Source organism: Aythya fuligula, chromosome 13 (genome assembly GCF_009819795.1).
Source record: "Aythya fuligula isolate bAytFul2 chromosome 13, bAytFul2.pri, whole genome shotgun sequence".
Classification (NCBI taxonomy): domain Eukaryota; kingdom Metazoa; phylum Chordata; class Aves; order Anseriformes; family Anatidae; genus Aythya; species Aythya fuligula.
The window spans coordinates 20509858-20537673 of record NC_045571.1 but is presented as its reverse complement, the minus strand read 5'-3'; the positions used below and the strand labels follow the sequence as shown (position 1 = coordinate 20537673).

At 62.9% G+C, this 27816-nt stretch overlaps 1 protein-coding gene across 3 annotated transcripts in view; it reads left to right on the top strand.

The window, feature by feature from the left end:
- The window catches only part of STARD8 (StAR related lipid transfer domain containing 8), a 35614-nt gene extending 8691 nt beyond the window's left edge, over window positions 1–26923 (top strand). The window contains exons 2-14 of one of the 3 annotated variants that reach the window (XM_032196504.1): window positions 15609–15680; window positions 17816–17897; window positions 20463–20526; window positions 21328–22700; window positions 23546–23719; window positions 24091–24250; window positions 24539–24737; window positions 24834–25044; window positions 25150–25264; window positions 25495–25710; window positions 25899–26116; window positions 26197–26344; window positions 26599–26923. In XM_032196504.1, coding sequence (XP_032052395.1) covers window positions 20470–20526; window positions 21328–22700; window positions 23546–23719; window positions 24091–24250; window positions 24539–24737; window positions 24834–25044; window positions 25150–25264; window positions 25495–25710; window positions 25899–26116; window positions 26197–26344; window positions 26599–26841 — 3114 coding nt within the window. In that variant the 5' untranslated portion in view covers window positions 15609–15680; window positions 17816–17897; window positions 20463–20469 and the 3' untranslated portion in view covers window positions 26842–26923. Of the gene's footprint in view, window positions 1–4643; window positions 4650–15608; window positions 15681–17815; window positions 17898–19285; window positions 19290–20462; window positions 20527–21327; window positions 22701–23545; window positions 23720–24090; window positions 24251–24538; window positions 24738–24833; window positions 25045–25149; window positions 25265–25494; window positions 25711–25898; window positions 26117–26196; window positions 26374–26598 lie in introns of those variants that run through there. The other 2 variants (XM_032196506.1, XM_032196505.1) reach the window with 2 other exon arrangements.
- Window positions 26924–27816: the final 893 nt, after the last annotated feature.

Below are 27816 nucleotides of genomic sequence, written 5' to 3'. Positions count from 1 at the left end.
TGCTGCCACCGCCTGCTCCGGGGCTCCCTGCCCTGCCTCGGGGTGATCCTGCCACGCGTGGTGTTTCAGGCCCTGAACTCGGATTCTGTGCCATGGGACCGGGATGGGGTTGGGGCTGCTCTGTGCTCCCGGGGGTCCCGATGCCTGCGGGGCTGCCCTGTCCCACTGAGCCTTTGGAGGGAGCGAGGCTGCTGAGGGCTCTGAGCAGCTCTGCTATCCCAAAGAAACCCAAGACCGGGTTTGTGGCAAGCCCCTGAGCCCCACATCAGTGTTACCTGTGGGAAAAGAGAGGGGAGGAGGACAAGGACGAGGCTGCAGAGGAGGCTACAGCTCCTGCGTGCTCAGCGCGTGCCACTCGTCCCACAGAGCTGATCCATCCGCAGCAGCACGAGGAATGCCTTGGCCCTGCCTGTTTCAGAGTCAAAATCACTTGGCTGTGGCTGTGTTTGTGCCCTGTCTTAGTTTTTACCTTCGAGTTTTCTGTCCCTTAATTTTCCCTGCCTAAACAATTTGCAAACTGCTCTCAGACTTGTAACCGTGCTCGCACCATGGCTGCCCCTGGCAGCTGACTGCAAAAACGCCGTGGGGCTGCTGCCCCTGACGGGGAGCGTTTGATCCAGAAATCAGAAAAGGCTGAACTGCTTTTCCAGTAGGACGGTTAAATAGGAAATGAAGAAAATAGCGATATGCTCCTTGAACAGCTGCTACGAATGTGACCAGTGTGCTTATCCGTGGGCCAGGAGGCTGCTCTCCCCTGCGCTGCCTGCTAGAGGGGGCGGTGGGTGAAGTCTGCTTTGGTGGTAAAAGGCTGGAAATTCTGCTTTGCTTGTCAACGGGGAGCAACCAGCACGCACAGACAAAGCTGGGGGAGTTCGGTAGCTGGCCTCCGAGGGGTCCTTCAGCACGGCGACTTTGAACCCTGGCGTTTTGGAGAAGGAAAGCAGGCGTCTGCCAGCACCCTGCGAGGCAAGTGGGGGCCGTGCCGGGGGCGTGCGTAGGTGGTGGGAGCACGGTGGCTGCCAGGGGGCTTCTCCTCCTCTCCCCCTCTCCCCCTTTCCCCCTACTCCTCCTCGGGCAGCTCCTGGGAGAGCCGTGCTGCTGGTGGCTCTGGACAGCCGGGGTGCCGAGGTGTGTGTGGGGTTTGGTGGCCTCGTTCCCTGGCATCATGAAAACAGGATGGCGCTGTCGGTTTTGTTCATTCTTTGAAGCACGCTTTTAACTCTGCTTTTCAGAGAAAAAGTGAAATGCGGTCCCCAAGCGCAGGGCCACCTGCTGCGGCCGAGGTGTGCCACCGCATCCTTCCTGTTCCAGACTGCCCGGCGAGATGGAGCTGGGGGGGCCCTGGGGGCCGCTGGCAGCCGGGGCGTTGGGTCAGGGTCTCCTCATGCCCCATGCAAGGTGCGCTCCTGCTCTGTGCAGGCTGAAAGGGGCACGTGGGGTGCCCCCACCGATCCCAGTCCCATCCTCCCTGAGCAGTCCCCAGACGCTGGGAGGCTCTGTGGTGGCTGCAGGACATGTGGCGTGGGATCAAAGCTGTGGAGGAGGAGGAGGAGGAGGCTCAGAGCCTGCCGGTGAGGCAAAGCTTTCCTGCCTGGTGCTGCGTGGCCGGGCACGGGGCTGCTGCCGGCTGGGACCCTGTGCTCCAGGGCTGGCGGGTGGCTGCGGGCTTCTGGGCAGCGGGGAGCCGGAGGCAGGTTGGGACTTGGTTGGAGCTGCCCGAGGGGGTGAATTTTGGGTGGGTTGCGTTTCGCTGAGAGCAGAGCCCGTGCCAGTGGCTTCGAGAGGAGCTGGGTGTGCCGCAGAGCTCTTCCTTCGGCACCCGGCTGTGCAGGAAGCCGCGGCGGGGAGCGCGGCGGCCCCGGGGCACGAGCACGTCGACGCTGCCCTGCCTCTCCTTGTGTCCTCCAGCTTTCCCACCTGCTGAAAAAGCCGAGATTTTTTTTTTTTTTTAATTATTTATTTTTTATCTTCGCATGAATGGAGTGTGCTTTTGTGAATGTTCTTTACGGGATGTGAGGCTGCAGATGTTTGCTCATTAATTAAGCTCTGCAGAGCTGCTGGCGGAAGCAGCGCCAATCACTTGGCAGAGGGCTGCGGTTTGATGTTTTTCCTTCCTGCTCCCTTGTCACTAAGCCCTGAGCTAGCTGTCCGCTTGTGCAACGGTCCCTGCCCCTTCCCTGCTCTGCCAGAGCTGTGCTTTGGGCTGCCGCCCCCCATGCTGCGGTGGGCTGGGGTCCACCACGCTGGGGCACGGGGAAGGAGTTCACTGCTCACATCTCTGTCCCCTGGCCACAGTCTGTCAGGGAAGGTAGAGGATAAAAGGTCAGAAGTTGAAGTTATTTGTGTTTGATAAGGTTCGCTGACATTTCGTCTTCCGTCTCCATGGGGAGGAGGAAAGCACGGTGCATTAACAACATCTGCCTTGGCAGGGAGAGCCCTGCCTGGCCCTGGGTCAGGCTGGAGTCCGGCCTCATGAGACCTGAAGCCTCCGTGATCCCCATCTCCTCGTTAAACATGAAGGTGGTGATCTCAGATGTCCTTGGGCTTCTCTCGGCACTGGCAGAGTCTCTCACCTGCCCAGCTGCCTCACTTGGTGAAATCTCCTGCTCTCGGGCCGTGTGTGCCACCCCCCAGCAGGGGCTGTGCTTGTAAGCGGCTGCTGGCAGCGAGGGCAGATATAACTGGATCTTGTGCAATTCTGTGCTCTGCATGTTATTGAGGCACTTCTGTCGCCTTGCCAGGCTCCTGAGCTGGTTGGGGTGTTGGATGGTCCAACAGGGGCTTGGACACTTCTTTTCCAGCTCCTTGCTGCACATCATGCCCCTGTTGTCCCCTGCAGCGTGCCTGGGGCAGGGTGGAGGAGAGGAGGCTCCTGCTGCACTGGACCAGGGTGCTGAGCCTGGGAGCTGAAATTCGCCTCTGTCATGGAGCTGCTGGGTCTGGGGGCGGCTGGGGGACATGGTGCCAGCTGCGGGTACCCCAGTTCCTGCTGCCTTATCTCTCCGGCCCAGCGGGCTGCCACATGTGATTTATCCAGTAACGGCTCCTTATCCGGACGGGGAAAATAGTGACAGCGGGCAGGGCTCGTAAAGGAGAGCAAATAAGGCAAAAGGAGCACGGGCACGCTCTGCTGGACCTGATGGTGTTGGGAGAGCACGTCGGTGTGGGGGGACAGGGCACTGCTTGTCCCGAGGGGCTGCCTGGCTGTGCCCCCGGGCAGGTGGAGCGGGCGCTCAGCACAGCGTGTGCCCCTCCTGCATCGTGCGGTGTCCAGCACAGGAGCGAGGTACGGGTGCTGCGGGGTGCTGTGGGGTGCTGCAGGGAGCTGCAGGGTGCTGCAGTTGGCGTGCTGCTGCCGTCGAGGCTGAGCGAGACGTGCTGGAGCCCCAGGGCTGGCTTTTTTCAAAGGAACAGGAGCAGAGACTTGTGCAGCAGACGTTTCAAGGCAGCTCAGCACTCGGTTTCCTAACCACTTGTGAAAACCCGGTGTGCATTACGGGCTCTGAGTCCCTTCAGAAAATGAGTGTGAGTCAAAAATTAGTTACTCATAAAAATAGACACGGATGAGTCCTAGAAAGTAGTGAGCTGATTGATTTACCGCAAGTGACGTTAGCCTGCAGCTCTGAGGTAGAAGCTTTTTTAAGACAAAGGCTTCCTGAGAAACATCAACAGAAGAGCGACCGCATGGCAACGAGCGTGGCTTGAGGAGGTGTCGGTGTGTTAAGGCATTGTTCTGAGAGGCACAGGTTGAATGCTGTGGAAGCTTAGGTGAGTGAAGTGCTTCCATGCAAGCCATCCATGAGTGGGGCTGAGGTGGCAAGGGGAGGCTCCATGGTCTGGGAGCTGCCCCGAGGCTCAGGAGAGGTGGGTATTGCTGCCAAGGTCCTCGCTCCGCAACGCTCGGGTGCTCAGGGGGACTTTGAGCCCTGCCCGAGTGCCCTTCCCGGCCGGCTGCCCGCTGGCCGAGGAGCCCTGAGCAGCTCCAAAAACCTTTCCCTCTGTGTTCCTGCCCAGTGCTGCGGCACCGTGCCCACCTGGCTGCTGCAGCGGAGGCTCTGCTGGAGGGCTCTTCCCATTCTCCCTGCAGGTGAAGGTCCTGCTGTGACTATTTGATTTCAAGGCTTTGCTCATGTAACCCCTGAGGAGCATCGAACGTGGGCTGGAGTCACTTTCTCCAGTCCCCGTGAGTAAGCCCTTCATCAGGAGGGGGATTTGTCTGCCATGAGCTGCGGGCTGCTCCTCGCTTTGCTGCTGCCCTTCCAGCTGCAAGCACAAGCAGGGCCATTGTGCAGTGGGGTCAGTACTCAGCCAGGCAAAAAAGCCCCGCGTAGGTCTTGCTGTGACACATCTCCTTCTGCTGAAACGGGGACTTTCAGATGGAAGGGAAGCTGGGAAAAGCATGTCTGTTCCTGCCAAAAGGAGCTTATTTGCGAGCAACTGGCCTCTGTTTTCTAATGCTGCTACCGCCAATGGCCGGTGTGTTGGATTAGGGCTTCCTGCTGTCTTCTAACTCATGGGCTTCTCCTTGGCGTGACCCTAGGGAGGTCTTCCTGTATTTCTGACCTTGCTGTCTGCAGCCACGGGAGTCAGTCTGATGCCTTTGGCGTCATAACTTCCCTTGAGCCTGGGTAGCTGTGCGAGGAGGGCGTGTGTCTGCCTGTAAAACCCTGAGAAGGCCGGGAAGTGCTTGGCTAATTAGCAGAGCTGAAGGAGAGAGTGATTTTAAGCAGCTCTGAGAAGCTTTTCCCATCACTTACAGGAGATGTGTGGGGTTTAAGCCTGGTCCTTCAGCTACAGGTAAGTGCTGTTCCCTCCGTGGATCCTCAGGTTCCACGATGGGCGCCGTCTCCTTGCAGTGTCCCACCAGGCTTCGCTTGCTTCGGCTCCTCGGAAAATGCCACATTGGGCATTAAGGGCCTGGGGTTACACTGCGTGCGGGCTGTAGGCAGGGTGGCTGGGGCGCAGGGGAGCAGAGCTGACCCGGGCAGAGGTGGCCCCTCTGGTGGGACACTGATGGGACCAGGCCAGGTGAGCCGGGTCCGTAATTCCCAGTGCAGGTGCGTGGTTCTGCTTCCATCGGGATTCAGCATCTTGACTGTCAGGTCAGCATACGAGTCCGTAACATCGCTCGAGGCCAGCTTTCGCATCCTGTTTTGTAATATTCCCTGACATTCCCCACATTCCTGGCAAGGAGACTTCTGTATTTTTAAAAAAATATTCTTTTGTCTCTTCAAAAAGCGGTGACATCCTTTAAAACTACTTCTCAAGAAGTCTGTTGGCTTGCTCCGCAGCAGCTCCTGTTGGCTTCATAAAGAAAAGGGAGCCTCGAGCTTGGAGCCCAGCCCCACCGTCACCTCCTCCCAATGGGGAAAGAGCAGGAGTGGGGAAGAGGGAGGCTTGTGGGGCTCAGGTCGGTTCCTTACAGCTCGGCTCCGTGTTACCTGGTTATTGTCATCGTGTGTTCACAATGTGCTCAGAGCTGTGCCTGTGTCCCCGCTGCTCCCCGTCTCAGCAGCGGGGGCTGGAGGTTTCTGGTGTCAGAGACCTTTGTGGTGCTGGGGTCGGCATCCTGCCTCCAGCACTGCCCTCGGCCTTACCTGGCAGGGCGTAAGGCAGAAAGCCGAGGGGAGGCAGGGATGTTCTGCAGCCCCCTCAGCCTCCTCTCCTGGGCAGCGTTTCAGTTCGCTCCAGGCACGGGGACTGCGCCGGCTGTCTCCTCCAGCTCTGTGCAGCCAGCGCAGGCTCTCTCCTCCCTTCTCTCCCACCTGAAAATGCTGGCTGACTGGAAACCCAGGAGGCAGCCGCTGCCCTTTTGCTGCAACTGGAAATTGCCGTCTGGTTTCCTTCTGTGGCGCCACAGGAGCGTTAACGACAGGAAGGTCCGGCCAGGGCCGTGATGGAAGAGGCTCTTCCTGAGGAGACCTGGAGCGCTGTCCCCATGCCGTGGGGAGGCCGTGGCAGCGGGCAGGACGTGCCTGTTCTCGGTTCGGAGATGTCATTAACCTGCTCGTGGGATCCTTGCACGGCGTTCCTGCAGGATGTGTGGTGGGCTGGGCCCGGCAGCCGCCGCGACACCTTCCCTGACAGCACCCTGCAGGGTCGCGGCGTTGCTGCCGCTGAGGCCCGGGGCTTCCTTGCATCGCTGGGCCGTGAGATCACGTTTGGAAGCGGCTTCGGGCTCCTCCCGCGGTGGTGGGAATTTTGCACGTGGTCACTGGTAACTTGGATGGCCACGGCGATGCCTCCACATCTGCAGGCGACTCCCTGGTGTCAGCGGGATGTCCTCGTGGCCACGCGTTTGGGTCTTTGCGTCCCGCTCCCTGCCAGGGGCTGCCCTCGGGCGGATCCGCCAGCCCGCTCCCTCGGCTGTCCCCTTCTGCACTTGGGGCCGGGGGCTCCCCTGCCAGGTCCCGCTCCAAGGAGGGGATCTCGCAGCTCGTTCTGTACACGGATCGTGCCAAAAGCGCTGAACGAGGAGAGCGCAGTTACAGAGAATGTGCTTTTCATTATGGGGGCTAAGCCCATGTCGTCCAAAGCTGCTTATTCGGAGCGTGTTGTTCCCCGTAGCTGCAGCCGGCCTGACGGGGCTGTGCGAGTCCTGCCTGTGTGAAGGGAAGGCGTGCTCCCGCGGCAAAGTGAAGCACTGGTGGGTTGAGCACAAACCATGAATTTGGCAAATTTGGCAATCAAGTCCATGTATCTCGAATAGCAGGTACTCCCATTCTCGTCCCTGAACAACCACTTCTTCAAAGCTTCTGGTCCCCTTTGATATCCTGAGGAACCGGGAAGTTTATGATGGCACCGGTCCCCGCTTTCCGTTCTGCCAGCTCTCCCAGAGGACGTGGTTCCCGCAGGAAAGGCCGGATCCACCCGTGCTCCTGCCTGGCTGGGAGCAGCTCGCAGCTCTGCGGTTTGCCAGCCACTGGCCACCAGAAGCCACTCAGAGCGACAGGAGCCCCGTGACAATGGGGTTAGGGCAGCACCGTGCCTCCCCGCCGGCCCTGTGCAGTCCCCCTGCGGAGCCCATGAAATGAGGCTCTGCAGGAAGCGACGTGGGCGACCCGAAGCAGCTCCATTTTCTGCTCGCACCTGAACGCTGCAGCCTGCCCTGCTGGGGAGGGCGCCCAGACCCTGCCGGCCGCGGGCACCTCACACCCGCTGTCTGCAGGGGACAGGAACGCCCCTGTGCAGGGCGGCTGCCGTCCGTGAGTCACCGTGGGAGGGCAGTCAGTCTGTCCGGCCTGCGGCAGCCCTTCCAGAGAGCTCGAAATAGTTAAGCAGCCTGCATGCATGCATATGCGCTATCGCTTTAGCTTTCTGTGCGCTCTCCCCCTCCTACTCCCACCCCTGCTATTTAAACAGTTCAGCCTTTTGCACAGCCGTAGATATCCTGTTTGTTGCTGAAGAGAAATTAGCCGGCTTTCCGTGCATGCCGGGTCGGTAAGGGCAGGTTTTAGAAGCTGGGTTCGCCAGGCCCACATGGAAAAAGTCGGAGCTCTCCAGCTGCCTGCCGCCGGGAAGGACCTCGGCCAGGAGCCCTCTCGCTGCCCGTGGATGGTGCCCAGCGTGGCTGAAGCGGGGCCGGGAGGGCAGTGGTCATGCTGATATTCCTCTCTGTATTTAAGTCACAGTCTCCAATGAACAAAGCCAGGATTAACAGCTTCTGCCATGGTGAGTCTGCTCGTGCCCCGGCTCTGTATTTTCATCCCGTAGAAGCTTTCAGCCAAGAAACATGCTTTAAAGGGGGAGATGGAAAAGTCTGTGGGATGACCTTTTTCCTTGTCAGAGATTTCTTGGAAACAGCATTTCCTTTGCAGTTAGTTAGTTTGCCTTGGCTTTTACACTGCAGGGTGAGGGAAGGGTTAGGAGGTACCATTTGTTTTGTTGTTACGCTTTCTGTTTTGAAAACCAGAACAGATCTTCCTTTACCTTTTTTCTTTTCTTATTTTTTTCTCCTTGAACTGATCTGTGGCTTCTGTGCTGGGCGAGGGGCTTCAGTCACTGCCACTGCTGCTCGCCCGGATGCGAGCCCCAAGCCCCTGATAAGATGAAGGCACTAATATTTAGGGTGCGGTTGTGCTCGATAGGAAGGAGAGGGGAAATGGATGCGACAAAGCACAGACTGGTTTCGGTTACGCAGTGTGTGGCTTTCATTTCAACCCCTCTGCTCCCTGCTTAAGATGCTGCAGACACAGTAGATCTGTAGCCTCTTTAATATTTGGGCTTATTTCTCACCGAGTCAGCCAAGCTGGTGAAAGCTGTGACTCCGCGGCATGCCAGCTCTTAGGAACCTTTGATTGTTTCCTGAGGCTGTGCCAAAATGCCCTGCTGTGTGCGCTGCCCCCAGCCCCAGCCAGGCTGCGAGAGCGCCCGGGGTCGAGAGCCCGCTTTGGCCGGGAGCCCTGGGGCACGCTGACGTGCCAGCCCTGCCACGGGGACGTTTGGTGGCCCAGAGCCGCCTGCTCATTGAAAGACAGCTTTCAGATAGAGGAGACGAGGACAGGAAGGAGGGGGGAGGAGAGGGAAAGAGCCTCGCCGCGGTGAAGGGCGAGCTGCGGGGCGGGGAGGGGACGGATGCGCGCTCACAGCAAATGGAAATTCCTGCCCGGGAACTGCCGCGCAGCTGTGCGGTGACCAATGCACCAGCAATGCCGGTGGGGTCTCAGCGCAGCGCTGGTGTGCTTTGGACAGCAAGAGGGATCTGTGGCTTGTTGTTAATCCCTTAATGCTCCAGGTGGGAGAGCGCCTATGGGCAGAGCGAGGGTCCTGCCCCAGCTCATGCAGCCTGTGTTTGCAAGAGAAACGTTATTTGGCCGAAAAGGTAGGCGGGTCATTGTGCACAGCTGGAGAAATACTCGATTCTGGCTTATCTTTGTGTGGTGGCGTTTAAAAAGAGAAGAGCCCTGAAGTAAGGCCCTGTGCCTCTGCTGGGGACCCGGGGCCTGTTTCCTCCTGCGCCGGGCCCGTGGCAGCGCCCGCCCAGCCCTGGCCCCGGGCTCTGTCCCCAGGGGCTGCGCGATGCTGGGTTCTGCTCCTGGGCAGCACCAAAAGGCAGCAGGGAGCCCGTGTGAGGTTCCTCTGGTAACAGAGACAGGTGTTTCTGCTAACTGAATGCACAGAAATAGGGAGGAATTCCTTCATGTGTTAAGCAAATAAATATTTTGTAGTACTTAGAAGCGAGGGAGCTGAGGAGAGCTCCCGGGCACGCAGCGCAGGAGAGGTTTCGGCAGGTTGCGCTGCCTGGGGTTACAGACCCGCATCAGCTGCAGGTGCTGCGTTACCGAGGTGAGAGCTCTGCAAAGATGAGAGCTGAGCTGCTACCAGTTCCTGGCGTCAGAGCACGCCTGCAGTTTCCCTGTGCCCTGACCGCTGGCCTTCAGTGGCAGCTCGTGCTGGGTCTCTGACTCGGTGCCAGTGCTGTGGCGAGAGCAACGCCGTGGCACAGCTCCCTGGGCACAGCCTGACGGCGTGCCAGAGGTGGCACTGGGCTGCAAGCACATCTCGCTGGCGGGGCTGGCTCTGAAAGGCTTCCAAGCAGTGGAAAAATGCAATCTTATTTTCGTCAAGGTAAAGACACGCATCACGGGGCTCCTCCGCCGCGGGCGCCGTGCCCCAGCGCCATCGGGGGGGTCTCTGGCAGAGCCCGGCCACGGGGACGGCGTCCGCTAGTCCAAACAAAGCGCGCGTGAGATCCGTGGGATGACCAACAGGAAAACAACAGTGCAATTTTAGAAAGGGTGGGATACAGGATGGGCAAGGAGGATTAGTTTTGCTGAACGTCCAAGTAGCTGTTTCCATCTTGCTTCTCTTCTGGGTTTCCAGCATCAGGAGTTAGAGCGCCCAGCCACCGCGGCCACCCGAAGAGTAGAACCAGGCGTGTGTCAGACAGTGCATGCTCAATAAATCAGTGGTTGGATTGTCAGGGGCCTGAATTCGCAGGAGGCACAGCTCTGCTCTCCTGGCACAGTGCACAGGCTGCAGAAGATGCTTGTGTGCGTTTCGGAGCAGGATACCCACAGCTGATATAACGTCGGGAGGGCTGCCTGAGCCTCGCCGGGCCCCTCGGGAGTGCAGTTACTGCGTTTGCACACCTGCAGGCTGCTGCTTGGTCCATGGTGTTTGCATGGATGTGTGAAGGAGGGAAGTGTGGAGAGCTGCTGCAGGGCTGCTGCAGGGCTGCTGCTGTTTTATTCTGCCCAGCTGGGTGCCGTGTTTTTCCTTCAGCTCTCTCCTTTGAGCTGTGCAGGAGTGGCTCGGTGTTCTTAGCTTGCTGAAGGCTGGCGAACTGCAAGCATGGAGCTCCTGCTGGTGCTGTGCAGTCACCGCTACAATCAGCACTTGCAGTCCTGCTGGGTGCTTCAGCTGCACCAGCACCTTCTTTTTAACTCTCTTCTCTGTCCCCTGTACGTGTATGTGCATTTGTGTAGGTACAGGCAGCAAATCAGGGCTGCTGGGCTCCGAGCAGCTGGAGGAGCACAGGTGGGGAGCGAGGAGGACGGGTGAGGGTCTTGGCCCTTCCTGGCCCTTTGTTTCTGTTCCCGTGGGTGCCCTGTCCCTTCCCGTGTCCCCATCAGACACCTGCTCTGCAGCAGCAGCGCACAACCTCTGCGCCTCCAACCCCGGCCCCCCGTGCTCTGCGGGGTGCAGGCTGCAGCCGAGGGCCACGAGGAGGAATCCTGGGGCAGACAAAGGTGCGAGAAGCCACCGAGGTGTGGAAATGCCTGTGGGGAGCGCGTGGCTATAATTACACCGAGGGGAGGAAGTGACCGCGTTGCCTTCCAGCCCCCGGACCGGGCGCCTCACCTCGCTCACACAGCCCGGCCTTTGTGCAGCCCGCAGGGCTCAGCCTCCAGCCCAGCCAGAAGCAGCCACCGGCTCCCAGCCCCGGCCCCTGCCCGCTTACAGGAAGGGTCCCAGGCTCAGCTGGTGGCTGTGGTTATGTGCAGCTGTGGTGCTGCGTGGGTGCTTTCGGGCCGGCCTCTCCCTCCCCAGGCCCGGCCCCGCTGGGCACAGCCCTGCCTCTGTCCCGGCGTGGCTGAGGGGACGGTGGCACAGCCACGTGGGCACGGCGCCTCTGCATCGCCTCTGGCAGCCAGTTCCCCCCGGAGTTCCCCTGGCTCATCCCGCACCACGCACACGGCCAGGGCACGAGCCCTAGGGCTCCGGAGCCACCTGGGGCTGGCGGTGCCACCGCACTGTCACCTCCCTGCTGCAGCTCGGCCACGCGGTGCGACGGGGCTCCTCGGAGCCTGGTGGAGGCAGCTGAACAACTCCTCGCCGGTGACAGAGCAGGCAGCAGTTCCCAAACCTTGTGAGACCTCTTCACAGTGCTGAGGTTAATTATGGAAACCCACAGTATCTGGGCCGGCGTCCAGCCGAGCTTCTCATTCCTGTCTCCGTGCCCTCTCCTGCAGCTTTGCAATCCCTGCGGTGTGCTGGGTCGCGCCGGGAGCTAGCAGGCAGGCAGCAGACTGGGTGTGCTTCTCAGCACAGCGTGCCAGCCCGCACACGGACGGGGGATGCCCGTGGCTCGGGGCCCTCTCCCGGTTCCTGACACCCGGCTGGCGTGGGGTCAGCCCGCTCTGCGAGGCGTGGGCTGCCGGAGCTGGGCAGGCGTGGGGCAGCGCAGGGCGAGCTCCTGGCACGAGGGCTCGGGCACCAGCAGCTGCAGCCCCTGTTCCTCCCTCGCTGTGAAGCCTCTGGGGGAGACCATGGGGTGACCCCGTTGTTTTGTTTCCCTTGCGCTGTTTTGGGGTGAGCAGACCTGGGGCTGTGCCCCCACTGGCCCTCTGCTGTGCTTGGGTGGTGCCAAACCCGGCGCTGGGCACAGAGCTGGGCACCGCAGGCAGATCTGAATCCTCTGCCTTCAGTGGCACCGCTGCTGGCCCCGGTACCGTTGGCAGGTGTAGGCAGCGGGTTTCCTGCGTGAGGTGGGCATTTCGGGTCCTCGCTTGGTTAAGTGGCTGTGGCATCGACCCCTGGGTTAGGAAGCGTGTTGGGATTTTCTGTTATTCCTGTAAAAATAGGCGAGGACTTGCGCTTGCAAGCCAGGAAGAGAAGCTGAGCTCCTGCATATCCAGTGTTGTAGGCAACAGTTTATTCTGAAGTGTGATGGAAAGAAAACACGCACGCACACAGCACACAGAGGTTCCCGCGCTGGCGCACAGCAGCCGGAGGCGGCTCCCCTCGCGTCTGATTTCCTGGCTTTCCATGATGTAATGCAGGGGCGATGCGGTGGCGTGGTTTTCTGTTCACTCACTAATTGGGTGTGTGGGGCTTTCTACGGGGATTTTGGAAGCTTGCTCGGAGAGGCTTGGTCCTGGGGTGTTGCTTCTCCCTTTTTTCTCATTTATTTTAAAGCGAAAGTGCCAAGCTGGGGTTCTGGGAAGTGCTTTTCCTATCAGTGACTGTGTTTGCTTCCAGTGATTCAGCTCGCTCCTTTTAGACCTGTCTGTCCTTGTACTGCATCTCCTGGCCTTCTGCCCATCCATGCCCCCTCCCGGGGCTGGCAGTGATGGCGTGGGGAACCCGTGTCCCCAGCGGACTCGAGGGAGGGGCGCCAGCCTCCAGCCCCCCGGTCCTGCCCCCAAACCTGCAGCTGTGCGAAGTGTTGTGGTGCAGGGACTGTGCTGGGGACTGGATGTGAGGGGAAAGGTTGTGCTTTTCTTCCACTTTCACTAGCAAAATGAGAGCCTCTCACCTCATTTTCACTTTCTGCTCCCCACCGCAGGGTGCTGGGACACGCAGTCGGCCCCAGCTGCCATCTCCTTCCCAAATCCCTTTGTTCCCCTGCCCCGTCCCAGCAGTGGGCGCAGCCCCCGTGCTGCTGGAGCCTCGTCCCTGGGGCCTGTGTGGGGCAGCCGCCGGTCCCTGTGTTTGGGACAGGGCGTTGGGGTGGGGAAGGTGCCCGTGCTGCCTCTTCCTTGGGCCACGGCACGCGGCAGCTGCTGGAAAAGGGCAGAAGCTTTGCCTGGGGGACTCTGGTGGCTTGTAGGGGCTGTGCACCAACAGGAGCTTTATCCAGCGGGAGTGGTGGTGCTGGGTTCCCCCGTGGGGATGTCCGGCTGCTTGCTGAGGGCTCATCTCACACGGGGAGCTCTCTGATGTGGGAGCTGTCACCGTGCTGCCCATCTACCTGCCCGCTGTGTCCATGGAAGGCGCCAGCAGCTCTCTGTGTGGCTTCACTCCTCTGTCAAACCCGGGCGAGCTGGCCAGCAGGTCAGAGTGCTGCTGGTACTGACAACTGGAGGCATGCAGGGAGAGGGCAGGGTTGCATAAGTCCCCTTAGGAAACCCATCTAAAAATAACAGGAACTGGCCTGCCCTCCTTCCCCTCCCCGATGCCTGTGACATCCAGGCTGGCAGGGCTCTGGCTTTACCCCCCCGGTATCTGCGGTGCGCTTTTGGTGCCAGAGCTGGGGGGTGGTGGCGGTCACGGCCCCGTGCCCCCATGGCCCCGCAGGCACGGCTCATGATGGGTGACCCCGTCACGGCGTCCGGCCACGGTGCTGCTGCCGCCGAGTCCCCGCAGGCCATTCACAAGCTGCCCGTGTCATTCGCATGAGTGTTTTTCTGCCCATTCTTATCGAGACTCGGAAAGATCCTTTCCTGTGCTTCCTTGGGAAAGTACTTCTCTGGAAAGGGCGGTGGGAGGAGGAAGCTGTCGGCCGGCTCCGTCCGGGACGGGGACACTTGGAAACCTTTTCTGTGCCAGCTGGAGGCGGGGAGGCTCCTGCGTGCTGGGGCAGGGCGGGCGCCTGGGCTCCGCGCGGATCCGGAGTGGGGTGAGGACAGGCAGCGTAACAAAACGTCTCGCTCTGCCTCCCCGCATCCACGGGGCGATGTGCGGGGGCTCCCACGGGCGCAGGCTGCCTGTGGCTGTGCTGGGTGTCCTGTGGCTCCCGCACGTCCCTGCACAGACCCATCTGGCACCGCAGGCATGCTCTTCTACCAGCTCGGTCCCACTGCTGTAACGGGTAAGCGGGGCACCAGGACACTCCGGGAGGGCGCACGGCTCTGCTCCCGGCTGCCCTTCCCTTCCCTCTGCTGTCCCTTTCGGGGGGTGGAAGTGCCAGACCCATCCCTTCCTGCGGGTGGGGGGGATTTGGGCTCTGTGGGGGCTGCAGAGGGTCCTGGCTCTCAGCCCTGCCCTTCCCACGAGGCTCGGCACGCAGCTAAGGGCAGCTGTGCAGCCTGGACCTGCGTTCGGATGCTCGTTCCAAACCTCCTCCCCGAAACGTCCCAAGTATTTGGGCCGAGGGTTTTGGCTGCGTCCTGCCCTCAACTGAACCTCTCAGCTTGCCCTTGTGCGCGGCTTTGGGACCGCGAGCAGGAGCGGGGCTCTCAGCTGGGGCTGTCGGGGGGGGATGAGGCTGGGGAGCCCCACCAACATCACTCCTGGTGGATCAGGCCCAATCCCAGTCTGCACTGGGTTTAGCTTCTGGGAGGGATGGGCAGGGATCTGAAGCTGCGGTCACACTGTCTGCGTTTGAGGTCAAACGCCTGGCACCGTCAGATCTGTGAGCCCCAGTGACTGCTGGCACCGCACGGTGGCTTCCTGCGCCTGCTTTGCCTGCGGGCTGCTCTCCCTCAGGTCCCGTACACTGAGGAGTTTCCCAGAACACGGTGCCGGCAGTCGGATGGGCTCGCCCTGGGGATAGCTGGGCTGTGCATGAGGGAACCGGGCCGGGCAGGGGGCAGCAGAAAGCCAGGGGGGCTCCTTGCGTCCCCCGGCCACAGCCACGGCTGGGCCCAGCACCGCTGAAATTCCCCTGCCTGGGACGGGTCCGAGCCCCGAGCAGGGCACCCTGCGGGCTGGGGGAAAGGGAGCTGGAAAGAAAAGGGGGTGGTCGGGATGGGGGAAGTGGGAGGGAAAATGGAAGGCTCCTCTGGCAGGCTTTTCTGGAGGATGTTTGCAAAAGGCCCATGAAGTGAACGGCCCTAAGCTTTGATGGGCTCTGAATTGATTGTGAAAATAAAAACCTTCCGCTCTTGCCTGACAGAGCACGTCCTTTGCTTTGGCGGGTGTAGGAACGAAATGTTTCAAGGAGCAGTGGTAGGACGTTGATAGGGCAAAGAGTAAGCCCGGGCAGATTTCGGTTAGATATGAGGAAGAAATTCCTCCCGCTCAGGGCGCTGAGGCCCTGTCCCAGGCCGCCCAGAGGAGCTGTGGGTGCCCCAGCCCTGGCGGTGCTGGGTGGGATTTGGGCAGGGGGTGGGATTACCTGGTCTTTAAGGTCTTATCCAGCCCCAACCGTCCTGTGATTCTGTGATCCCATTCTCAGGAGGTTACAACTGTCTCGTGGGTCTGTCACTCTTGTGCCACGTCCCCTTTGTCCTGTGCTAGCGGGGTGTCCGTGGCCGAGCAGCTCCTGCTGTGCTGTCCTGCACAGCCGTGGGCAGCGAGCCTGCCCTGTGCCCAGCATGGTGCCCCCCCAGGCACACGAGCTGCTCCCCAGCCTCGCTGTCTCACAGTCAGTCATTTTTTTGGGTTTGTGCACTTGAAAGACGGGTGCAGGTGACACTGGCGTGCTCCCGGTGTGGGGAGCTCTCGGTGCAGCATCCCCTCTGCCGGCGCGATGCTCAGGCCGTCTCTTTGCTTTGTTTCAGAAATCGAAGCCAAGAAAGCTTGCGACTGGCTGCGAGCGGCAGGATTCCCGCAGTATGCGCAGCTCTATGAAGGTGAGAGCTGCTGCCTCCTCTCCTGGGTTTGGGGACAGCCCAGCCGTGTTCGTGGTGTGGGGTCCGGAGGCAGGACGTGCAGCAGCACAGGGCGAGGGGCAGCACCTCCGTCATCCTGCTGCCCCCCGGGGGCTCGGATCCGACCTGGGCAGGGGCGCAGAGCTTGGGGATGGGGGGGCTGTGGGATGGGGGCAGCGCTCCTGAGTAGGGCACCCGCAGCCCCTCGCTGCTCTGCTGCTGCGGATGGGGGGGGAGCAGCCCAGCAGCCCTGCTCCTCGCCGGGGAGCCCAACAGCCAGCACAGCTCCAAACAGCCAGGTCTGGGCTCCTGGTGGCTGGACATGGCCTGGGGATGTGTTCTGGGCCCCCAGCACGCCCTGCCTGTCACAGCTCTCCATCCAGTGGGGATGAGCAGAAAGTCCCCATCCTGCAGGTGGTCCTGGTTGTGTATGGCCTGAGTGCCAAGGGTGGCTGCAGGGGAGGTCACAGAGCGCTGGGAGAGGGCAGGACGGCGGGGATCGCTTACTAATTACATGGTTATACGTTAAAACGTTAAGCCTTCAGCCCGGGTTGTGGTGTGGAGAACCAGCCATGCTGTTAACTTCCCTGCATTCCTGAACCTTTCCCCTTCGGGCAGGGCTGCGAGGAAGTTCCCAGGGCACCCGGGCAGGGCAGGGCAGGCGCTGGGCTGCGACCGTGCCCGAGCAGCTTAGGGATGCTCGCAGGGGGTGGGAGCACACAGCACGGGCAGACGGGGTAGGTAACGCGGGGAAGGGACATTTCCTTCCTCCGTCACTCCTGACACATCCCCGAGGCTGCTGCCCTGCCCTGGCAGTGATGCCTGTGCTCCCTGCACACGCAGCACTCCGTGCCCGTGCCCTGCGGTTCCCAGCGGGACGGTGCCTGGAGGGGCCGGGTCCCACCTCCACCCCCTCGCAGGCACTTTGCAATTAACTCTTCTGCAGCTCGTCTGCCCAGCCGTGTTTGCTCCGAGCCCGCTGGGCACGCGGTCCCTGCTGGGACGGGGCCGAAGCAGCGCTTGCAGCCCGGCCCCGGCAGGACAATAGGTGGAAGCCCGGCCGCGGGGGGAGCGCCGCCAGCCATTGTTCGCCCGCTTCCACCGCCCCCACCCCTTCCAGCAGAGCCACGCTCCGGCCCCCTGGGTGCTGGCTTTCCCGGCTGCCCCCTCGGCTCTGCTTTCTATTTCGGGGCAGCTCCCCGTGCACGGGCTGCCCAGCTCCTGCAGGTGAGCCCCAGCTCGGGGCGCTGCTGCAGCTGCGAATGAAGCAGCCTGGCCCCAGCCGCCCTGAGCAAGACTTTCCACATCCTATAACTGTTTCATTCTCTTCTTCTCCCCAGCTGGCAGGGCTCGGCATCCCTTGGTAATTAGGCTCAATAGCTTCATTAACGACCAGACGTGGACTCGTGGTTAATTGTCCAGGCCCAGCACAGCTGGTCCCAGCAGAGCTTTCTGGGTCTGCGTGGAGAGGAGCAGGGAACTGGATGGAGGCCCTCGGGCACCTCGCCACCCCCCTTAGCTTACCCAAAAGTGCACCGCCCAGGGGCTCTGAGCATGTAGAGCCTTTCCTTGGTCCTCTAACTGCTGCCCAGGGGATCTGGAACTACGGCAGCACCCTGCTGCTGTGGCTTCCTCCACGCTCAGGGACCCCTTAGCAGCTCTCAGCTGTCCCCAGGGGCTTTCCTCACCCTGGTGGATTAGTGGGCAAAGGGAGCCTGAGGGAGCAAGGGGTCAGTATACATGCCAAGTGGTGTTTTATGGGTGCCAAGATCTCCCTCGAGTAGTGTTTGGACTGTGGCTGCTCTCCAAAATCCACCCTGGGCTGAGGCCACAGGTCTTCACAGCAGCAGCAACATCTCCACTGAGCTCCCTCTTCCCTCTGCTTTGTGGACCAGAATCTGGGGTCCAGACGTGCCCGCTGCTGCTGGGCGCTGCATGGGGCCTTGGGCAGCAAATTACTGGGGTCGTGTCCCTGGGGAGGTGAGGTGAGGGCCTGCTGGGGCTGGTGGGTGCTGGCGGCTGCTCTCCGAGAGCCTCCGAGTGCCAGAAGCAGGCGGTGGCCGCGGGGCTGCAGGGGCTCCCTGCCTCGCTCATCCTCCTCTCGCCTTCCTCCCCAGACTCGCTGTTCCCGCTTGACATCGGCGCTGTGAAGAGAGACCACAGCTTCCTGGACCAGGACTCCCTCAAATCCCTCTGCAGGTAAAGCCCCCTCCCAGCCGGCTGACCGCCCGGGCGCCGTGCCGTGCCTGCGCCCAGCCCTGCAGGGGCCGTGGATGCGCCGTGCTGCCGCGTGGCCGTCGTGCGGGACGGACTGGTGCTGGGGGAGCTCTGGGCATGCAGAGCGGCTGGAGGACAGACGTTAGCTGGGAGTTCTGCTCTTTAACCTTCGGGCTGTGTTGTAATTTCATGTGTGGGTACCTCCAGGCTGCAGAGCGCTGCAGGTGAGGGGGGAGCTGTAAAACCGAGCCGTGGTGCAAAGGGTTGGCTGCACCAGCTGCCTGTGCTCCGCTCCCCGCTGGCTGCTCTGGGCGATGCCTCACGTGTGTGGTCATCAGGAGAGAGCCAGGCTGCCCCACGCTTTCATGTTGCTTTGTCTTGCAAGGTGCTAAATAACATCACTGAGAACGAAGTGGAGGGGGGACACCTCTGGGGCGCAGCGAAGGGATCTTGGCTGGTGGTGTGAGCCAGATTCGGGTCCAAGTGCCCGTGGGTGAGATGGTGGCTGGGGACAGATTTGCACTTGGTCACCAGGCACAAGCCACCTGCGACAGGGAGCAACACGCAGCGAGGGATTTGCTGAGCGTTTGTGCAAGGAGAGCTGCTCCGTGGAAAGGCCACGCCGCTAGCGAACCTTTTGTGCAGGTCGTGAGGGGCTGCGGGCGCTCAGCAGCGCTGTGTCGGGAGCTGGTTGGCACTGCTGGCTTTCTGTGCTGTCCGACCCGCTGTGGTTCCTGGAATAGACACGCAGCTGGTTGCTCCAGGGAGGGCTGCCCTGCTGGCGGGGCTGTGCGGTGTGAGCTATCCCAGCAACCAGAGCCGCACCGAGCGTTTTCCACCAGGACGCGCTACTCCTCGCAGCAGCAGGGCTGAGAACAGCTCCGGGAGGTGCCACCGCGCGGTTTTCTGGCAGGGGAGCAGTGTGGGATTTCGGAGATGAGCTCTAAATGCTGCTGCCGTGACCAAGAGCAAACAGGAGGGACCCCTCCGTCTGTCTGTCTGTCTGTGCTTGGCTTCTCCCGGCTGCGCTCAGCGTGGGGCGGGCTGGGGGGCTGCGAGGTGCTGGGGGGAGCACCTGTCCCCAGGCTTTCACATCCCTTTTGTCTTCCCCTGGCTGGCTGGAGGCGTTTTGGAGGTCGTTGTGCCCTGCTGGCCTGCAGCAGGTCATCCCCGTCCCGCAGCTCCTGGCAGCCTGCGCAGAGCCGGCGCCGCTGGGACGGAGCCGCTGGGGGGGCCTGGGGACATGGGGCCTGCAGCTGAGAGCTGAGGAGGGCACTGAAAACTGCAGCCCATCCAAGGGAATTCTCCTGCCTGCCTCCTCCTCCCCACACGCCTGCTGCCAGCAGGCTCCTGCTGCCTCGCTTCCCCAGCCCGGTCCCCTCGCTGCTGCCGCTCCCTCGCAGCCGGGAGGGCAGAGGGGTGGCAGCGGGGCCAGCCCGGTCCCAGCTCTCGTGGATAAGGGACACGCTGCCTCCAAGGCTGCTGATGGAGGCGGTGAACCTTCTCAGGTGGCCGCCAGGCACACCCAGGTCACCTCGCCCTGAGCTGGATGCACAGGCTGGGTTCAGAGCTCACACACAGCATCGCGGTTTGCTGTGCGGCCATGGCTTTGCCGAGTTACCTTCCTGCCCCGAGCAATCGCTCGCTGCAGCCTCTGTCCGAGCGCTGTCCTGGAGCCAGGCAGCCGCGATGAGCAGCGCTGTGAGGACGCTGCCGCCTGCTCCTCTTCAGGAGTTTGCAGCAGGATCGTGAAAGGGACACGAGCCACATTTTTGGTAAAATGTGCCTAAGGTTCTTTTTAACAGCTGTGTAGAAATGGTGTTTGCATGCTGGAACAACAGTTCTGTTGTGCTTGTGGTGCCGTTCGCAGTACCATTGGAGCTGCAGGGCTCCCACCACCCGTGGGTGGCTGCAGCCCAGGACGAGCCCCCGGAGAGCTGCGGGAGCCAGGGCGCACAGCGATGGGGTGGGACGGCCGCCGAGGGGCCCTGGCAGCACCCAAGGGTGCTGTGAGCAGAGGGAGCCAGGCATCCTTTGGTGCTGGGGCTGCTGCTGTGGGAGAGCACGCGCGGGGCTGGGGTGGCTGCGGGCGCTGGGGCACGGCCGGGACGTCCTGGTGCCTGTGTGCGGGCGGCGGGCGCTGCTCTGATGTCTGCCTGCACAACCCCTGCTGGCCTGCGACCAAGCGCTTGTGCCACCGGCGTGCTGGAGAGGTTTAAACCCCTCGGCTGCCGTGCCAAGGGCTCATGGGACTGGGTTCTTGTGCCGGGGTGAAGGAGGTGCCGAGTGCCCCCAGGTCTCTGCGGGAGGAGGGCGCAGCTTCGGGAGCCCGCCTGGGGACCCTGCTCTGTGCTGGGAGCGGGCTTGGAGCTGCTCCAGGCTCCGCGTGTCCCATCCCTGGAGCCGCAGCTGCGGGGTGACAGGTGACCAGGCACAACAGCAGCTCAGAGACAAAAAATAGACAAAAAAAAAAATAGGAAAAGAAGGAAAGCACTGCAGGCAGAGCAGGAAGCCACAGCCGGGTAAAGCTCTCTCGTTTCCTTGCAGGAGGCTGATGACCCTGAACACATGTGCCTCCATGAAGCTGGAAGTCCACTTTCAGCGTAAACAGGTGAGTCCTGGGCCCGAGGGGAGCGTGCGCAGCTGGGGGGGCAGCGAGCCTGCTGTCCGTAATAACTCCAGGGTGCGCCAGGACTGCCCCTGGGCTGCTGCTCAGCACTGCTCAGAGCTCCCTGCCCTGCAGGGTGATGTGGCAGCGTGGTGTGTGCCGTGCTGTCTGTGTCACAGCACGAGCTGGGGTTGGGTGAGACCCCGCTGCGGCACACCTCCACCCCGCGCTCCTCCTCCACCATCGCCCGCGCCCAGGCCCCCAGCTGCCGGGCAGAATGGCAGGAAGGCTGCAGCGCGGGGCATTGTTCCCGTGTCCGGGTCCCCTTCCCCGCAGCACAAAGAAGCAGAGGGGGGAAGGGGCTGGGGTGTGCGAGGCTGGGGCTGGTCGCAGCTGTTGCGGCAGCAGCGAGGCCGTGGGGCTTGGCGTGGGGGTGCTGGGGGTCGTGGCAGCGGGGTGCGTGGCAGTGGGGTGCGTGGCAGCGGGGTGCGTGGCAGCACGCTTCGCTCTGGGCTGGCTCACATGGCCCGCGTGTTTCTGCTGGGTGTGTGGGCACCGTGCCACCCATCAGGGCACACCAGCGGCGTGTCATGCTGCTATCAATACAGAGCCAGGGCCCGGGAGCTGCTCAGGGGAGTACAGAAATAGCACCTTCCCCTCGCCATGTGGCTCTTGAGCCTGGGCACAGCAATTCTTCCTTCTGCGTGAGCCCCGTGGCAGCAGGGGATGGAGCGGGTTGGCTGGGGGTGTACCGGGGCTGAGGGACCCCAGGTCTGACCGTCCCCTCTTCTCCGCCGCCCGCAGAATGAAGACTCCGAGGAAGAGGACCTGTGTGCCATCAGCAACCGGTGGGCTTTCCAGCGGGAAAGCAAGAGGTGGTCCCGCGTGGGCTCCGTCGACGTCCTCTCCCAGGCCTCCGAGGCGCGCAACTGCGCCATGCGGCAGGCGTCCAGCCGCGAGAGCGTCCTCACCGACCTCAGCACCAACCTGGAGGCCGTGTCCCTGCACAGCAGCGTCAGCACGGGCAGCACGAGCGGCACCCCCGGCATCGTGGTCACGACGCCCGAGCCGTCCCCTGCCCGCGACGCTGCCGCCGTCGCCCAGCCCGGCCGCAGCTCCAGCGCCCGCTCCTTGGCGGAGCCGCCCTCCGGCTGCGAGGGCCCCAAGGAGAAGCTGAAGAAGCGAAGGTCTCGCAGCTTCCTGAAGAGGATCGAGTCCCTGCGAAGGAAGGACAAAGAGAAAGCTGGCCCGGACGAGAAGGGCAGTGGCAACATGGCCAAACCGGGCTGGGACCCCGCCAAGAGCAACGGGGACCTCACGGCCACCAAGGGCAGCTCCCCTAAAAGAGGGGCAGCTGCCTCCTTCCACAGCAAGAAGCACTTCTTCTCGGTGTCGTACAGGACTAACCGCCTGCTAGGCTTGGGCAGGGGCAAGGGGAGCCCGGAGTCGAAGCGCACCGGGGTCTACCTGGAGGACTACGAGGCGGCCGTGGGCGCCGGCGGCACCTGGGCTGCTGGGGAGCGCCAGCCCCGGCCGGCGTGCCGGGGGGATTGCCTGGTCTACGTTCCCAGGGACCACAAGCCGGGCACCTTCCCCAAATCCCTCTCCATCGAGAGCCTGTGCCCCCTGGGCAGCAGCTCCCTGCCCGGCTGGAAGGCGGGGGGCGAGCCCGAGGGGCTGGCGGGGGGCGCAGGGGGCAGCAGCAGCAGCGGGGAGGGCTCGGCCTCCCCACGGGGCTTCGCCTGCCGCCGCCGCGGCTCCTGCAGCTCCCTGGGCAGCCGGGTGAGCGTGTACGACAACGTGCCCGAGCTCGGCAGCGCCGAGGAGCTCGCCAAGCTGGACGGGGAGGTGACCTACCAGAACCTGGACGACATCCTGCAGCACATGTGGGGGCTGCAGCAGAAAGTGGAGCTCTGGTACAAGGCCATCTCCCCCGGCCTGGACGGGGAGGACGGGGGCGAGGAGGAGGAGGAGGAGGAGGAGGAAGAGGAGACGGACTCGGGCGGGGAGCCCACCTTCCCCTCCAACCTGCACTTCGAGGAGCGCTCCATGTCCGACGTCGGCACCTCTGCCAGCGACTTCGACAGCACGGGCAACTCCCTCAACGAGGCCGAGGAGCTGGAGATGCGGGAGCGCCGCGACTCGGGCGTGGGAGCCTCGCTCACCAGGCCCTGCAGGTACCGGGGGGGTCCCGGGGGGTCCCGGGGGGCAGCCCACGCGTGTCACCAGCCCCCAGGCAGGGACACGGAGGCCGTGGGGGGGGCGAGCAGGGCCGGGCATGGCGCGCTGCTGCACTCTGCTGGCTGCATGGGGCTGGGATGGGATGGGATGGGTTGGAATGATTTTTCTTTTTCTAGTGCTCCCTTGCCCTTTTCCCAAAGGGAGCTCCAGCTATCGCAGGGTTTTGTGGATTTTCAGCCCTGCTAGGCTGATGCTGGAGGGGCTGTGCCTGCGGGCAGGGCACGGATGGGTACACGGGTGGGTGCTTTCACGGGCAGGGAACGTGCCCCCTGCCCTGCTGGGCTCAGGGATGCACTGGAGGCACTGGGCAGGAGCCTTCCCAGAGCAGCACAGACTGGGGAAGGATTTTAGTGCTGGGCACTGCCTCGTTGGTGTCGTGTGCTGTTTAGAAAGTGGGTGTTGGAGGTGTCCCTTGGCCGAGGCGTTGCTCTGCGTGGTGGTCCTGTGTCTGCCCGAGCCCCTGCCCTCCCTGCAGGCTCCCGGGGGGCTGCCCCAGCACAGCCCTTGGGTGTGGGCGCAGGCTGAGCCCGTGCAGCCCCCCTGCTCTGCCCAAAGGGGAGGATGCTGCCTGGCAGCACGAGCACTCCTCTGAGGCAACAGAAAATGTTTCTCTTTGTGTCTGTGCCCTGGCACCTTCTCGTGCTGGGTTTGTGAGGGGTGGGAAGCAGCACCTGTGGCCCTGGGGCTGGTGTTGGGCTTAGCCTGGCCACCGGTGTGCCCACACCGCCCCCAAAGCAGCGGGTGCCACGGAAAGCCTCTCCAACACCCTCCTTCCCTGCAGAAAGCTGCGCTGGCACAGCTTCCAGAACTCCCACCGGCCCAGCCTGAACTCCGCCTCGCTGGAGATCAACCGCCAGTCCTCGGCACAGCTCAACCTGCTCCAGAAGTGCTCCCTGCTGCGGCTCACGGCCATCATGGAGAAGTACTCCGTGCCACACAAGCAGGCCTGGACATGGTGAGCTGGCGGGGAGGGGGCCGGGAGGGGGGCCCCAGGGGTGGTGAACTCCGTGTGAAGGTGATGGAGAGGGAGGGAAAAAACCTGAAACCAAGCTCTCGTTGCTCTGCGTGGCGGCTGCCGGCACTGGAGCATGGAAAACGTTACAGCCATGTAAGAGAGAGACGATGGCTTTCTATCTAAGCCAAATACTAAATCATGTTGGCTTAATAAAAGCTGCTGTGGCTCCTGTTCGGAACTTCCTCGCCTGTACTCAGAGCACGGCAGAGGCATCCCCGCGGCAGTGGGTGCGTCGCACCCGGTGTCCCGCTGCCCCCCGCGCCGCCGAGGCAGCAGGTCGCCGCCCTGACCAGGTCTGTCCCCCCCCGCAGGACCGTGCCCAAGTTCATGAAGCGGAGCAAAGCCCCCGACTACAGGGACAAGGCGGTGTTCGGGGTGCCGCCCATCATCAACGTGCAGAGGACGGGGCAGCCGCTGCCGCAGAGCATCCAGCAGGCGATGCGCTACCTCCGCAGCCAGTGCCTGGACCAGGTGATGCCAATGCCCCGGGGTGCTGCTGGGCTGCAGTGTTTGTAGTTTCTGTAGTTTTTGTAGTTTTTGTAGTTTTTGTAGCGCTGTGGCTGGGGGAAAAGCCAGCCTTAGGGGTCACCTCGTGCAGTGCTTGGCTGTGGCAAAGGGGGAGGGCGAGGTTGTCTGTGGGAATTTTGCATCTCTCGGTGTGTCCTCGGCTGTCCCGCAGCTGGGCTTTTGTCTGGCATGGCCAGGCAGGGACAGGGCCAGCCCTGCCTCGCGTCCCAGCGTGGCTCCCTGTTCCCCCAGGTCGGCATTTTCCGAAAATCGGGGGTGAAGTCCCGGATCCAGGCGCTGCGGCACATGAACGAAACCAGCCCCGACAACGTCAACTACAAGGGGCAGTCTGCGTACGACGTGGCCGACCTGCTGAAGCAATATTTCCGGGACCTGCCCGAGCCCATCTTCACCAGCAAGCTGACCGACACCTTCCTGCAGATCTACCAGTGTAAGGGGGGCGCGGGCGGGGGCCTGGGCTCGGGGCTGGCAGCGCGGGGCCGGGGTGGCCCCGGGGCCCGGGCGCTGACGGCAGGCGTTGCCCCAGTCGTGTCGAAGGAGCAGCGGCTGCAGGCGGTGCAGGCTGCCATCATCCTGATGCCGGACGAGAACCGCGAGGTGCTGCAGACCCTGCTCTACTTCCTCAGCGACATCGCCTCGGCCGAGGAGAACCAGATGACCGCCGGCAACCTGGCCGTGTGCCTGGCGCCCTCCCTCTTCCACCTCAACGTGTCCAAGAAGGAGAGCACCTCGCCGAGGTGAGGGCGCCGCTCCCCCTGCCCTGCTGTGCGGTGCGGGGTCGGGGCCGGGGGTGGGCGCCCCGGGTGAGGGCACCGCTCGCAGCGCCTCGTGCCGTCCCGCAGGGCCATGCACAGGAGGGGCACCGTGGGGAAACCCGACCAGAAGGACCTGAACGAGAACATGGCCGCGACGCAGGGGCTGTCCCACATGATCACCGACTGCAAGAAGCTCTTCCAGGTGGGTGGCTGCCCCTGGGGGTTTCATGGAGGGAGCACAGCCTCCAGCAGAGCAGTGCCACCACTCGGGCAGCCCCAGGCTCAGTGAGGGGCCAGCGAAGCCCTGCTTGGGGCTGGATGGCTCACAGGCTGCTGGATGTCTGTCCAAGCAGGCTGTGCCCATCCTTCCCCCCTCCTTTGTTCAATGGGTTGCTGCTGGGACTCTGAAGACCTGTGTGCTCTTGCTTTTAGGTCTCCCACGACATTCTGCTCCAGCTGAGCAGCTCCTATATGGCAGCAGATGCCTACCCCCATCCCCTGGCTGACTTTGTGTGTCAGGGGGAAAGCAAGGATTTACACTCCTACTTCGAGCAGAGCGTCCAGAACCTGCTCAAAGAGTCCTCGGAGAAATTCAAGGGGTGGCTGAGCACCCCAGGACCCCTGAACACGGAGCTCTCCTGCAAAAAGGTAAGTGCCACCGCACACGGGGCATCCTCTCCACCAGCCAGAGGAGCTCTGCCACCCCCTCCCATCCCATCCCGTGCTCCCCCTAGCCAGCGGCTGTGCTGGTGCTGCTCCATGGTGGTGAGACCCCTCGGTAAAGCCTCTCGGGGCTCCCAGGACAGCCGCCTGACCCTTCTGCTCGGCCCTGGCAGGTTGGGGACGGGCACCCTCTGCGCCTGTGGAAGGTCTCCACGGAGGTCGAGGCGCCTCCCTCGCTGGTGCTGCACCGGGTGCTCCGGGAGCGGCACCTGTGGGACGAGGACCTGCTGCAGAGCAAAGTGGTGGAGGCCCTGGACAAGGACATGGAGGTTTATCACTACGTGACGGACAGCATGGCCCCCCACCCGCGCAGGGACTGCGTGGTGCTCAGGTGAGGGCAGGGGGCACCCGAGCCCCAGGGCTTTGCCCTGTCCCCGGGCTCCCCCGGCTGAGCGGGCGCTGTGTCGGCAGGCGCTGGCGCACGGACCTGCCGCGGGGAGCCTGCCTGCTCATCTCCATCTCGGTGGACCACGACAAGCTGCAGGTGGAGGGCGGCGTCAAAGCCGTGGTGCTGACGTCCCAGTACCTCATGGAGCCCAGCGGCATGGGGCGCTCCAAGGTGACGCACATCTGCAGGGCTGACCTCAGGTAGGGGACACCCCCGCTGCCTCGGCGAGCCGCTCCTGCCTTGTGCTGTGCACTGCAGGGAGGGGGGGGACACGCATGCCTTCTGCTGCTGCGTAGTGCTCGTTGGTCATCTCCTAGCCCACGGCAGCCGGAGCTGTGCTGAGCAAGAAGGGAGGTGCTGCTGGCTGGCGCGGGCCGGGGGCTGCCCTGCCCGCTCAGCCCTCGCTCTGCCTTGCTCCCTTCCAGGGGCCGGTCTCCGGAGTGGTACAACAAGGTCTTCGGGCACCTCTGCGCCATGGAGCTGGCGAGGATCCGAGATTCCTTCCCAGCACTGAGCCCAAACGGCCCCGAGACCAAGATCTGAGGAGGGGGAAGCTGCTGTGTCCCGTCGGACCGCGGACTCGCCAGTCAGCTGGGCTGGGGCAGGCGCAGGGGAGCGCAGAGCTGGCATCCAGCAGCGTGGGGGCACCCCCAGGCACATATTTATAAGCTTCCTTTTAACCTGGACCAGGGCCCCCCTCTGGAGAGCCCTGGGCTGCTGCAGCCGTGCAGGGGGCCTTCTCTCCTCCTGCCATGGGGCTCTTTGTCACCACCCCTTCAGGGGCAGGGGCAGCCGCCCCCACCGTCCCCGCTGCTGCCCCTTCCCCAGTGCGGAGAGGCGAAGCCCTGCACCACAGGGGGGCTGCGGGCAGGATGGGCGAGCAAGGTGCTGCTCAGCCACGGGAAGGAGAGGGGGCTCGGGGTGACCCCCAGGAGGAAGGCAGACAGCCCAGGGTGAGCTGGGTCCCCCTGGCAGCCCCATGGGGCTCAGCTCCCCCAGGCCGGGCACGGTGGTAGAGGTGTGGGGTGAAGCAGGAGCAGGAGGGGGAGATGTGAGAGGGGAGGACAGGGCCACGGCGCTGTGTTGGGAAGTGAGGGGTGGGTGTGTGTGGGTTGGCACCCGGCAGGGGACAGGCAGGGGACAGGCTGGGGCTGTGCTGAAGGATGCTGTGATGGGAGGGAACGGTGTGGAGATACTACAGAGCCAGGTAGGGACGGCCAGCGCCGAGGGGCAGAAGGAAGCCCTTGCTGTCACCTCTGGTGCCAATTTCATAGGAGGTGAAGGAGAAAGCTCTCTAGTTCTAGTCCAGTGCCTTGTTAGCTGCCTTGCTCAGCTGAAAGCCCCCCTGTGCACTAGGGGGCTGGATGGACGCGGTTCCAAGCCAAGTCCCGTCCCTCCAACCTGTTGTACCGGGCAGCTGGAGGGGGCAGGACAGGGCTGGGAACACAGAGCAGCCACCGGGACGCTGGTGATGGGGGGAGCGTGCTGAGGAGGCACCGCGGGGACAAGGGATGTGCCCGGCCCTCGTGGGGCTGAGACCCACCCTGGATTTGGGCAACCACAGAGCCCCTGCCTCTGTCCCCAGCACTCCCTCAGCTCCCACCTCGTCCCTTTCTTTCCTCCTCCCGAGGAGCCGTCCGACC